The sequence below is a fragment of the Ascaphus truei genome, chromosome 19, assembly GCF_040206685.1.
Source record: "Ascaphus truei isolate aAscTru1 chromosome 19, aAscTru1.hap1, whole genome shotgun sequence".
Taxonomy (NCBI): Eukaryota; Metazoa; Chordata; class Amphibia; order Anura; family Ascaphidae; genus Ascaphus; species Ascaphus truei.
Genome location: NC_134501.1, coordinates 8,961,541 through 8,974,743, shown reverse-complemented (window position 1 = coordinate 8,974,743; position 13,203 = coordinate 8,961,541). Strand labels below are relative to the sequence as shown.

General features: G+C 52.0%; 1 protein-coding gene across 2 annotated transcripts in view; it reads left to right on the top strand.

The window, feature by feature from the left end:
* The window catches only part of MTHFSD (methenyltetrahydrofolate synthetase domain containing), a 21,934-nt gene extending 11,639 nt beyond the window's left edge, over positions 1-10,295 (top strand). Inside the window, exons 5-8 of one of the 2 annotated variants that reach the window (XM_075576471.1) lie at positions 3,725-3,815; positions 4,017-4,129; positions 4,436-4,561; positions 8,492-10,295. In XM_075576471.1, the coding sequence (XP_075432586.1) occupies positions 3,725-3,815; positions 4,017-4,129; positions 4,436-4,561; positions 8,492-9,067 (906 nt within the window). In that variant the 3' untranslated portion in view covers positions 9,068-10,295. The remainder of the gene's footprint in view (positions 1-3,724; positions 3,816-4,016; positions 4,130-4,435; positions 4,562-8,491) is intronic. The other variant, XM_075576469.1, reaches the window with a different exon arrangement.
* The last annotated feature ends 2,908 nt before the right edge of the window (positions 10,296-13,203 follow it).

Here is a 13,203-nt window from a genome sequence, read left to right as displayed (position 1 = left end):
TTCCCCTTCCCCCCCTCCTCCTCCCCTTCCCCCCTCCTCCTCCCCTTCCCCTTCCCCCCCTCCTCTTCCCCTTCCCCCCCTCCTCTTCCCCTTCCCCCCTCCTCTTCCCCTTCCCCCTCCTCTTCCCCTTCCCCCCTCCTCTTCTCCTTCCCCCCTCCTCTTCCCCTTCCCCCCCTCCTCCTCCCCTTCCCCCCCTCCTCCTCCCCTCCCCCCCCCTCCTCCTCCCCTTCCCCCCCTCCTCCTCCCCTTCCCCCCCTCCTCCTCCCCTTCCCCCCCTCCTCCTCCCCTTCCCCCCCTCCTCCTCCCCTTCCCCCCCTCCTCCTCCCCTTCCCCCCCTCCTCCTCTCCTTCCCCCCCTCCTCCTCTCCTTCCCCCCCTCCTCCTCTCCTTCCCCCCCTCCTCCTCCCCTTCCCCCCCTCCTCCTCCCCTTCCCCCCCTCCTCCTCCCCTTCCCCCCCTCCACCTCCCCCTCCCCCCCTCCACCTCCCCTTCCCCCCCTCCACCTCCCCTTCCCCCCCTCCACCTCCCCTTCCCCCCCTCCTCCCCCTTCCCCCCCTCCTCCCCCTTCCCCCCCCTTTCCTCCCCCCTCCTCCCCTTTCCCTCCCCCCTCCCCCCTCCTCCCCTTTCCCTCCCCCTCCCCCCTCCTCCCCTTTCCCTCCCCCGTCCTCCCCTTTCCCTCCCCCTCCTCCCCTTTCCCTCCCCCTTCCTCCCCTTTCCCTCCCCCCTCCTCCCCCCTCCTCCCCTTTCCCTCCCCCCTCCTCCCCTTTCCCTCCCCCCTCCTCCCCTTTCCCTCCCCCCTCCTCCCCTTTCCCTCCCACACCCTTTTCCCCTCCCACACCCTTCCCCTCTCCCACCCCCTCCCCCCTCCTCCCCTTTCCCTCCCCCGTCCTCCCCTTTCCCTCCCCCCTCCTCCCCTTTCCCTCCCCCTTCCTCCCCTTTCCCTCCCCCCTCCCCCCTCCTCCTCCCCTTCCCCCCCTCCTCCTCCCCTTCCCCCCCTCCTCCCCCTTCCCCCCCTCCTCCTCTCCTTCCCCCCCATCTCCTCTCCTTCCCCCCCTCCTCCTCCCTTTCCCCCCCTCCTCCTCCCCTTCCCCCCCTCCTCCTCCCCTTCCCCCCTCCACCTCCCCTTCCCCCCCTCCACCTCCCCTTCCCCCCCTCCTCCTCCCCTTCCCCCCTCCTCCTCCCCTTCCCCTCCCTTTCCCTCCCCCCTCCTCCCCTTTCCCTCCTCCCTTTTCCCTCCCTCTCCTCCGCTTTCCCTCCCCCTCCTCCCCTTTCCCTCCCCCTCCTCCCCTTTCCCTCCCCCTCCTCCCCCCTCCTCCCCTTTCCCTCCCCCTCCCCCCTCCTCCCCTTTCCCTCCCCCGTCCTCCCCTTTCCCTCCCCCCTCCTCCCCTTTCCCTCCCCCTTCCTCCCCTTTCCCTCCCCCCTCCTCCCCCCTCCTCCCCTTTCCCTCCCCCCTCCTCCCCTTTCCCTCCCCCCTCCTCCCCTTTCCCTCCCCCCTCCTCCCCTTTCCCTCCCACACCCTTTTCCCCTCCCACACCCTTCCCCTCTCCCACCCCCCTCCCACCCCCTTCCCACCACCCTTCGCCTTCCTGCCCGCCTTCCTGCCTCCCCGCCTCTGCTTTCGCGCCCACCCGCCTCTGCCTTTCACCCGCCCTTACTCCGCCCGCCTCTGCCTTTCACCCACCGCCTCACAGCCATTGCATGCACTCAACAGACAACCGCCACACTCGACACATACCTGCCGCCACACACACCTGCTGCCTGCCGCCCCTACGCACCGACATCACTGACCCACCGCCTCACACCCTAGCAGGACCCCGACTCACAGACAGCACTCACAACCCACGCGCCAGCCGCCGCCTCACACCCTAGCAGGACCCCGACTCACAGACAGCACTCACAACCCATGTGCCACCCGCCGCCTCACACCCTAGCAGGACACACGCCTCACATTTTTACATCTGTTATGTCACCAAAATATACATTGTACTGTGGTGTGTTTACAATAAAACATTTTTATACAACATCGTATTACATTTTATTCCATCTTTTCTTTTTTCAACATTATTATCCAACCTTTACAACAAACAGTCACCTACTGTTCCACGATTTATAAATAATACTACCTATTACGCATTTACATCCCGGGCAACGCCGGGTCTCTCAGCTAGTGGCAATTAAAAATACCTGGCTTCCTGCGACAGCGTATCCACTGCCGATGCCCGCGCCCGCAGACAGCGCTGGCGCGGCAGCTTGGTGGAAATACAAAGAAATGTAATTTATTTTCGAGCGGCTGCCGTGTCACGTGACCCCGTGAGCCAATCACAGTGAGGCCTGCCCTTGTGACGTCATGGTCACGCCTCCTCTCCACGCGCGTCATCGTTTGGCTTTCTATAATACATGCCTAAGAGTACGTCCCCGGTGTCGGCTGCTGCACGCGCCCTGGCAGGCTGGCGGCGCGTGCAGCTGTGTTCTCCGGTCTGCGGCTGAACTGCAGGAGATTGCGACCGGAGGGGGGGCTGGGGCACAGCCATGATGTCACCCAGCTAGTTCACCCTCATTGGCTGAGCCGACGGGGGCGTGGCCAGCGCTCCATCGCCAGTTCTGAAGTCCATTTTCTTGTCTTCAAAAAAAATCTTGTCTGGCGGCCAAGGCAGCAGTGGGCCCCGCCCCATTGAGGGGCGGTTCTTGTTCCTGCAGCGCTCGCCATAGCCCGCGCTGCAGCATGTACTGGGGACCTAGCCTAAGGCTTGTTTTATATTTGGCACGTGTGTGTGTGTATAGATTATTTGAAAGTTAATAGCTTATTATATAATATTTTAAAAATTGAAAAAAAAAACAGATGTGAGAATAAATGATTTATTAACATGTGCAACTTTGATTATTTATATATATATATATACACACACACACACACACACACACACACACACACACACACACACACACACACACACACACACACCTCACTCACCTCACTCTGAGCGGCACGAAAACATACTTTTCGGAGTCTTCCCCCCGATCGGGCGGCTCCATGCTCACTGCCATGCGTGCGCGGCCCTAGTATAGGATGGCTGGCTAACCACAGCCAATTATAAGTGCCGCGCGGCGGAGCAAGCGCGCCCATTATATTACGGGCCTAAAGTGTCTTCTTCAGGCTTATGCGACCTCCCAAAACAGGAACTTACTGTTGCTTTGCAGCCCTCTAGTGTTCGAAATGTGGTATAGCAATGCCATTCCTTCCTTTTCTTTAAAATGTGAATGTGTATGACACGTCTGCAGCATCAGCAGGGTCACCGATGGGGGAGGGGGGGGAGGTGGGGGGTGGAGAGATGGGAGGACAAGTGTCCCAGGCCCTGTGGGCTGACTGGCCGATACTGATAGTTTAGCCCGAAGGTCGGGCCCAACGTCCGTGTACCGCGGGCCTCTCTCTCCGAACCACCGCCTCCCCCGGTGTACCCAGCTGGTACCAGAGAAGGGGCTCGACTTCTGCACCTGGCTGCGGGGGTCCCCAGCTCCCCTCTGCCACCGTGTAGCACCGGATCAGAGATCTCTCCCCAGTTCATATGACGGGGGGAGGCAGAGTGCGAGAGAGGAGGGGCGGGCGTTGGGGAGAGGGGGACGCAGGGTCGCGGACAGCGGGGGGCCCCGGAATGCGGGCCCTACATTACACTGCGTGTGTTGCATTATCTGGGGGATGTAAAAGGGACGTCCTGCTTTTATTTGCAGGGCGTTAAAGATCACAGCGTCCCTGTGGGTTTGGATGCTCACGTCCAAGTGGATCTCGTGGTCGTCGGATCTGTGGCCGTGTCTGAAAGAGGTAAATAATTTTGAGAGCCGTGGAACAGTAAAGGCATCAAAATATTGTGCACACAACAATGGCTTTTATTTTGGGGGGGGGCGTTATTTATTTAACCCCTTCCTTGCCGGCCGGGCCTGGAACACAGCCTCTCCTCCTCCTCCTCGGCTGTTTCAGAAACACACAGAATTTGGGTCATTGGTTTTCCTTCTCCTTACTCAGGCTGGCGGATTGGCAAAGGGGAGGGGTTTGCTGATCTGGAATATGCAATGATGGTCTCCATGGGAGCGGTCACCGCCGGCACGGTTGTGGTTACAATAGTCCACGATTGCCAGGTAAGTTGCTGTGGACGCCCCCACAGAGAGTCACCTTCACCCTTCTATAGAGGGGCCCGGGTGATCGGGCGGCTTAGTGGGTAAGAACTCTGCCTCTGAAGTGGATGGACCCGGGTCAAATCCAGTTGTCCCGTCCTTGGGACCACGAGCAAGTCACTTTATCTCCCTATGCCTCTGACAGCAACATTAGATTGTAAGCTCTTCAGGGCAGGGACTTGTGCCTGGATAGTGATATGTACAGGGCAGTGCACACTGCCGGCGCTTTATAAGAACAGTACCTGATAATGATGCCTTGCTGTGTTTAAGGTGGTGGATTTCCCTGAGGAGCTCCTGGGTGCTCACGATCTCTCAGTGGACTTTATACTGACGCCAACGAGAGTTATTAAGACAGAATGCAAACGCCCCAAGCCACAAGGAGTGATCTGGTCTAAGGTAGGACTGATAAGTGCTGGTCCCACAAACAAATGTCATCGTCTTCTCGCTAAAGAGTCAAGCACTTTCTCACTAAAAGGGAATTACCGTATTATTTATTTTCTCTGGGTTCGATGTCATTCCTCTCATCTGACCATTATTGTTCTTCCACTTTATCTATTTGGCTGAGAGGCAGCAAACGAAATAAAATATGGATCAGCAATTTAGATATATAGCTCAGCCCCATTATAACGCGATGCAGGCGTGGCTCCCAATGTTTGGTTTTGGACAGTTTTTAGTGCGCTGGATGCATGCAGGATCACAGAAAGCATTTGCATACAATTCTGTGCGGGGGGCGCAGGGGTTAAAGAGGTCCCCCGCGCTTCCCGGAGGCATTTAAATTAAATGCCGGGGAAACGACGAAGGTCTATAACTAATCCTTACTGTGGTTAAGACGGCTTCAGTTGACGCGTCGCCATGGCAACGTGACGCCAGCCGTCGGAGCCAAGGTAAGGGGAGGGGTGAGGGGGGGCGAGAAGAGAGGGACATCTAACGCGATCCGCTTATATCGCGATGAGATTCTTTTGACGCCAAGCACCGTGTTATAACGGGGTTGAGCTGTGTATTTGTACAACCGTTTACAAACAGGCGTGTCTTAAGGGATTGTAAAAACCCGCCAAAGTATTTGGTGGGTTTGGAGACATTCAAAGTGTGTGAGTGTGTGTGAGTGTGTGTGAGTGTGTGTGAGTGTGTGAGTGTGTGTGTGTGTGTGTGTGTGAGAGAGTGTGAGAGAGTGAGAGAGAGTGAGAGTGTGTCTGAGCGTGTGTGTACTCTGCACTCTGCAGCGTGTTCCAGGGGCTCTGTTATTTCCAGTGTAGCTGGTGCTTTAAGGAGAATGTTATTTTCTTTCCGTGAGTCTTATAATCAGCGCCGGGTTTAGATTTCACTCTAGAAACCCGACAGCGCACAACAAATGTTCTTGATTCCTGTCCAGCAAAATAAAACGAGACTGGATCATGACGTTATATCTGCCGCTGCAGTGTTGAGCTGGGCTCTGATTAATTAGACCACTCCTTTAATGGAGTCCTAATTCTGCAATTTAATCCCCGGTGGGGACAGCAGCAGCAGAATTTCACATCTACCTGGCAGCCGAGAGGTTAAGACGGAAGGTGACATTTAACGGGTAAAGACTTATTGTGATACTCTAACACGCATCCGTATTTCAGTTTGCATCAATTGCAAAGAAGCAAAACATGAAATATTCCTACGTGTGTTTTTTTAGTAAATCCGTTCTGTAGTATTAGATAATACTTAGTGTATTTTTTTCAACTTGATGCCATATTTAATGAGTTTTAATATACTGAGCGTCCTTTGATTTCTTTAGTATATTTTAGACCACTTCCCCAGCAGTGCAAGAGCTTTGCAACATGTTCCATTTTGTGATAATGTGTTGCCCGTATTCCCAGCAGTTTGAGCTGCAAACCGTAACAATAGTTGCTGTAGTAATATAATGATACATTGTAGCTGCTGAAGGATTGATTTGAAACTGCAAGGCAGCCATTATATAAACCCGGTGAAGCAGGATCTTTGCCGATCGGCCTCGGGGAGAACTAATCGATCCGCAGTTTAGCTAATGCGTTTTCATTAAAGGTAATCAAATGGTGGGTAATAGACAATGACAGTAACAGATCTCAGTGACGGCGCCTTTCTGCGCCCAGGTACATAGAATAGGACTGCGCCAACCTCCTTTATTGCCCCCCACCAACCTCCCATCCAGGGGTAATTGCTTTCTCACACTGCACCATATCCCTCCTATTATCTGCCTGCAGAACTTGGCCTAAGGTGGCTTTTTAAGACAATACACTGATATTTTAGAAGATCCACACCTCCCCCCCCATCCGCTTGTCCCGCTCTTCCCTGATCCTCATAATCTGCCTGCCGAAATGCATTGTGTGTATTATCCTCGGGTCTGTCAATCTTTTGTTCTGCAAGGATCTCGCCGCTTTATATGCCCCAAATGCTGAGGCACCGTCAGATTACATTTGAAGTTATTATAAATGGCTAATTACACGCCGTGCCATGAGCGCGTCTAAAAACCTATGCTTGTATTTTACTTTATATCAAATGCTGAAACTTCTATCGCATCAGACGTGTTCTGACCCCTGAGAGCCCTGCAGCAGCCTGCAATCTGTATGAGGTTCCGGTCCGAACCCGCCCAAAACCCTGATCTAATGCGTTGCAAGCTCCTGGGACAGAGAAGGGGTAAAAAATGCAATGAGACATGACACAATTATACTTTTCAAGCCTTATAAATAAAAAATAAAAAAAGTGTTAACGCCTACCTTTTTGAGTGTGGCGGGTAATACTGTGTTAGCCAATAGAATAAAATCTCTGATACAATGTAGGGCTAATGTAAGACCTTTTTAACGGCTCAGTGAGTAAAGACACTGACTCCCTAAGCAAGGGCACTGAATTTAAATCAGGGGAGCCTGGTTCAGTTCCCGGTGTCAGCTCCTTGTGACCTTGGGCAAGTCACTTTATCTGCCTGTGCCTCAGGCACCAAAAACATAGAGTGTAAGCTCACCTGGGCAGGGGCTGTGTGTAACAATCCTACGTGTTGCGTACCGCGCGCTGTACTGTAATTGTGACGCGCGTGGAGTCCCATCGGGAGAAAAGCGCTATGTGAAATAAAGTTTATTATTATCTGGGGTTACCAGAGAATATTTCGCGTCCAGGACCACGAGAAGACCCTTATTCAGGTAAGTGTTACAAACCAACCCGGTCCAACAAATTACTTCAAAAGCACTGACGGCCCCCCTTCGGCGCTGTGTAGCACTGACGGCCCCCCTTCGGGCGCTGTGTAGCACTGACGGCCCCCCTTCGGCGCTGTGTAGCACTGACGGCCCCCCTTCGGCGCTGTGTAGCACTGACGGCCCCCCTTCGGGCGCTGTGTAGCACTGACGGCCCCCCTTCGGGCGCTGTGTAGCACTGACGGCCCACCTTCGGGCGCTGTGTAGCACTGACGGCCCCCCTTCGGGCGCTGTGTAGCACTGACGGCCCCCCTTCGGGCGCTGTGTAGCACTGACGGCCCCCCTTCGGGCGCTGTGTAGCACTGACGGCCCCCCTTCGGGCACTGTGTAGCACTGACGGCCCCCCTTCGGGTGCTGTGTAGCACTGACGGCCCCCTTCGGGCACTGTGTAGCACTGACGGCCCCCCTTCGGGTGCTGTGTAGCACTGACGGCCCCCCTTCGGGCGCTATGTAGCACTGACGGCCCCCCTTCGGGCGCTGTGTAGCACTGACGGCCCCCCTTCGGGCGCTGTGTAGCACTGACGGCCCCCCTTCGGGCGCTGTGTAGCACTGACGGCCCCCCTTCGGGCGCTGTGTAGCACTGACGGCCCCCCTTCGGGCGCTGTGTAGCACTGACGGCCCCCCTTCGGGCGCTGTGTAGCAAGGAAGAAAGGACTTTATTGGTCCTGAAATATTTCCATTCTCTTGTAACATCAGCAATAAAAAGGTATCATCTTTACCTCTACATTTCCTTTGATTTTTACCACTCTGATCACTGCAACTATTGGAATCATTGCAGCAGCCTGCCCTATGTGAGCTCCAAGCCATGTAACACCATTGTGTATATTTTATACCCTCTAATATTTTTATTGTGCTTTTTATGCTTGGGGAGGTTGTTCATTAAACTGTGTTAGGGCCGATTTAGGGCACTCTGACACGCAAACTCCCATGAAGTCAGTGGGAGTTTACATGCGATAGTGCCCCCATCGGCACTATTGCAGTATAATGAATAACCCCCTGACTTTGAAAAGCTACTAAACATATTCCCAGTGATGACAGGATAGAGGCTACACGGCTGAGTGCTTTCACTTTTATTTGCATACCCAATATATATGTAAACAGACGCGGGGTCTTAGTAATTACATGTTCATTTATATTGCAGATCAGTCGGGAAATGATGCAGAAGATACCTATCCTGAAAACGCTTCAGGACAAGGCGAGGGCAGCTGGAGAAGATGTTTCTCTGAAGGACGACCTTGTGTATCCTTCAGAAGGTGGCACGAGACAATCCTGGTCCCAGACCACTAACAGGACAATGGAATCTGCGCCAAATTCTGCGCAGAGGGGGCGGAACGACCCCCAGGAGACACAGTTACTCGGTGAACTGGAAGCATGTGACTTAAAAGAAATCGCCACAGTGTATATAGGGAACATCCCTCCGACAACGAAAGTCAGTGAGTTAAAAGGCATGTTAAGGGCGCGTGGGGCGTCCCCTCTCAGGCTCACTTGGCAGGGAGCGCAGCACAGGGCCTTCCTTGATTACAAGGATAAGGGCGAGGCTGAGGAGGCCGTGTCTAGCTTGGAGGGATTAGGCATCGGGGGTAATTTACTGCGGGTAGAACTGGCCAACCGTCATAGGAACAAAAGGAGTGGAAATCAAGGCTTGGGGGACAAGAAAACCAAAGCACTAACAAGAACCGACAACTTAAAAGATCAAGCCGGCTCAGCAGATGCTTAAAGCACTGGGTGGTTTGCTCTGGCTGATGGACACACACCGGGCATTGTGGGTCGTGCCGGGATTTAACCCCTTTGGTGCCACAGGTGTTGGAGACCCCCTTTCGTCGCAGAGTGCAAAACTTTGGCCATGCAGTAATTGTTATATATTGGCAGCAGCACCCGGATGCCTTACATCAGCAATGGGTAACATTGCTCCATTTCCACGTCCTGGTCCACGTTTGATCCCCCGTGGCAGGTAACATTGCTCCATTTCCACGTCCTGGTCCACGTTTGATCCCCCCGTGGCTGCATTTTGGGATTATTTTTTAGCACTTGCATGAACTGAAGCTTTTGCTGGTGGAAATCAAGCAATAAATCATACAATGGAGACGCTTCAATACGCTGCTTGTCTCTGTTATCACCCTGTGCTGCTTATATTATTGTACGTATTATTATTATCTGTTAGTATTATCTGTCTCAGCGTCTCTGCTGCTGAAATCCCTCTCCTGGCTTCCTATCAAAATCCTGTATCAATCAATTCTACTCCTCACTTTTAAGACTATAAATTCTTCTGTTTTAATTTCTCGCTATACACCATCTCGACACTTGCGTTCTTCTCAAGGATGTCTTCTCTCTACTCCCTTTGTATCTAAAGCCCTCTCCCGCCTTAAACCCGTCTCTCTGACTGCCCCACACCTCTGGAATGCCCTTCCCCTCAATACCCGACTACCACCCTCTCTATCCACCTTTTAGACCCAACTCAAAACACACCTGTTTAAGGAAGCATATGAGTAGCTGTATGAGTGATAGTTTTACACTACATACATAAAGCTTGGCCCCCTGCAGACGCACTTACCAGAACGCCCTCCTACTGTCTCTGTACGTTCCTACCTACCAATCAGATTGTAAGCTCTTCGGGGCAGGGACTCCCTTTCCAAAATGTTACTGTTATGTCTGAAGCACTTCTCCCCTTTATGTGTTATTTGTATTATTTATTATCTATATGATTACCACGTGTATTACTGCTGTGAAGCGCTATGTACATTAATGGCGCTGTATAAATAAAGACTTACAATACGTAGTGCATGCGAGACGTGAAGCCGGGAGAGGTAAGTCCCGGCACCCAAATAATATTCCAATGGCATTTCCACCACGGAATGGGACATCTGGCTGTGGCCTTTTCGCCGCGACCAATTGGCCGGCGGCGCTTCACCGCCACTCACCCCGCCTCCGCAGCCGATCCTCCGTCGGAATCGCTTCCGCCGCCCGCTTGTAAGGTAAGTGTAGTTACTGTTTTGGGTAGGGGGTTAATTTAAGTGGTTTTAGGGTCAGGCGCTTACCTTAGTGGCGACGTGGCAGGGTGAGTGAAGCGCTGGTGACCATTTTGGTCACGGAGAAATGTCCTAGACGTTTTCCACCATTACCATATCGTTCTTTCTTAACAATAAAGCCGAAACACTATAAAAACCAGTGCCAATTAGTCACAATTTCCCCTTGGCAAGCTCGTTCCTCTGCCCTAATAAAGGCTGCTGGGCCCTACTATTCCTCATTGCTTATAACCTATACCCAAATGGACCCCCTGAAGCTGCAGCAAGCAGGACCCAGGAGAAGTCCTATTAGGACCCAGGAGAAGTTCTATTGTTGGAGGTTCAGCAGGACCTGTTCTCCCTCCTGTTACACCGGAGGCTTGTTGCTTGGAAGTAGGGCAGTTACGTAACAGGAAGGTTCTCACATTAAGGAAGTACTGGTATTGAAATAGTCACTTATAACAACACAGCTACTGAGTAATATGCTATTATTCTGTTTGAACAGCTCGCTGGGCCTGGAAAGCACGTCCCGGGTTTGCTGAACTTGACTTTCATTGCAGAAGATTGTGAGCCGTTGGCAGAAACACAAAACCGGTCCATAGAGGTGAAATAAGGTTTTGGCAAATACATGCCGGGCACAGAAGGATGCCTGGGGAGGTCGGTTTAAATGATGCCGTGGAGACACGTCTCCACACTGTCACGATTGAGGGATTTCGATGGTGTGAAAAGTTGTGCCACCATATACAGAAGCCACGTGATAGTAACAAATAATAACTTTATTTCATACAGCGCATTTCGCCCAATGGGACGCAAAGTTACAATCACAGTACAGCGCGTGGTACGCAGCACATAGGAATGTTACAGACACTGCCCCGCAGAGCTTACACTCTATGATTTTGGTGCCTGTGGCACAGGGAGATAAAGTGACTTGCCAAAAGTCACAAGGAGCCGGGTTTTGAAGTTGGTTGTCATTCCCTCCTAGTAATAGAAATTGTAATGCCGAATCCAGGAGGAGCGAGGTTCACCCAGGGGAGCAGCTCATCTGTCCCTTTCCTAAAGGAGAATAGGAGGTTCTCGGGAGCGTCTGTGGGTGGGCAGGATATCTGCCGCCAGACCTCTTGACAGCAGAGAGGGCATTGGGTCATGTATTTAAAACTAGGCAGGGAATTTCAAAGTATGGGGCTAATATTTCCCTTTGCCCCACCCGCATTGTTCAGGGTAATGAGGCCATCCTGGTACACTTCCTTACACACTTTTACTTTCTTATTCATGGTTGCTGAGGCCAGTTAGACTGTAAGGCAGGGGTGGCCAACTCCAGTCCTCAAGAGGTTTTCAGGATATCCCTGCTTCAGCACAGGCGGCTCCATCTCCGACTGAGCCACTGATTGAGCCGCCTGTGCTGAAGCAGGGATATCTGGAAAACCTGACCTGCTGGTAGCCCTTGAGGACGGGAGTTGGCCATTGCTGCCATCCGCAGGGTGAAATGCCTTGATTGGATCTAGCAGGGTAATTACTTCACCCCCCACAAAATCCGGGGCCTCTGATATGCCTTCTTTCTGCTTTGCAAAATGTGCAGTGAGGCTTGCCTGGCAGTGCAAAGAAAATGGAGGATTGTACCCGTTATTCGGTTCAGACCTACCCCATGCGGTTGTGCTCATGGTGCAAAACTCTTGTTACACTGTTCGACTCCAAGAGTTCAGTACTTCAGTATTTTCAGCCCCTTTTTTGCAGCTCAATGACGGACTCTTTGAAGGTTCTTCATACCCTTAAGTGTTCATTCACATTTATTCATGCAAAGTACATTTTATAGGCAATACAGGTGTCTTCGGTGGTAGGTGGGGTTTTGTCTGGATTCGGAGACCTTGTCCGCTTCATGTTCCCTTGAGCAAGTCGCACCTGTGGCTCAGGTATAAAGAACAGGTCGTGGTCAGGTATAAAGAACAGGTCGTGGTCAGGTATAAAGAACAGGTCGTAGTCAGGTATAAAGAACAGGCCGTGCCCTCGGACAGCAGTTATTCTGCATGTGTTATTCTATGTAAAACTGTATGCACTCTAAGCAGAACATACGATTATCGATATCTTTATTAGAGCTGTTTTCTCTCTCTTTAACCAATACATTTATTTAACCACAGTTACTTCTGACCTGCAGAGTATGATGTAAACTCAGAAACATTGTAATATCCTTAATAATAATAGCGTGTTCTTGTATAGCGCTGCTAGTTTTACGTAGCGCTTTACAGATACATTTTACAGGCTGAGGTCCCTGCCCCGTGGAGCTTACAATCTATGATTTTGGTGCCTGAGGCACGGGGAGATAAAGTGACTTGCCCAAGGTCACAAGGCGCTGACACCGGGAATTGAACCAGTTTCCCCTGCTTCAAACTCAGTGCCAGTCAGTGTCTTTACTCACTGAGCCGCTCCTTCTCCCTACGTTTTGCCTGATTGCCTCTTTCCCCTGGTTGGAAATATCTGGTCAGTGATGGCAGCTTCTGTGCTATCTGATTGTTTGTTCTGTGGAGTACGATTATCATGAAGGTGCTAACACCATTTGTTAAGGAGACTGGTAGCATGATTAGACCTGCAGTGCTAACTAGATTAACAAGACTGATCAGTTTAACACAGGCAGGTAAAGGACAGACAGGTGTTACATTTTGGCCGGTGCTTAACTAGATGGAGAGGGGAACAGTGGATGAAGTAAAACAATTAGTAGCGTTGGAACAATCTACCTTCCATGTATTGGTTATTTAAAAATCTTACACCTAATTGGTTACTCAGAAAGATCTTATTTCTGTTCAGACTTTTTACTGCCTCTTCTAGTGCAATAAAAAGTAACAAACTTTATTTCATATAG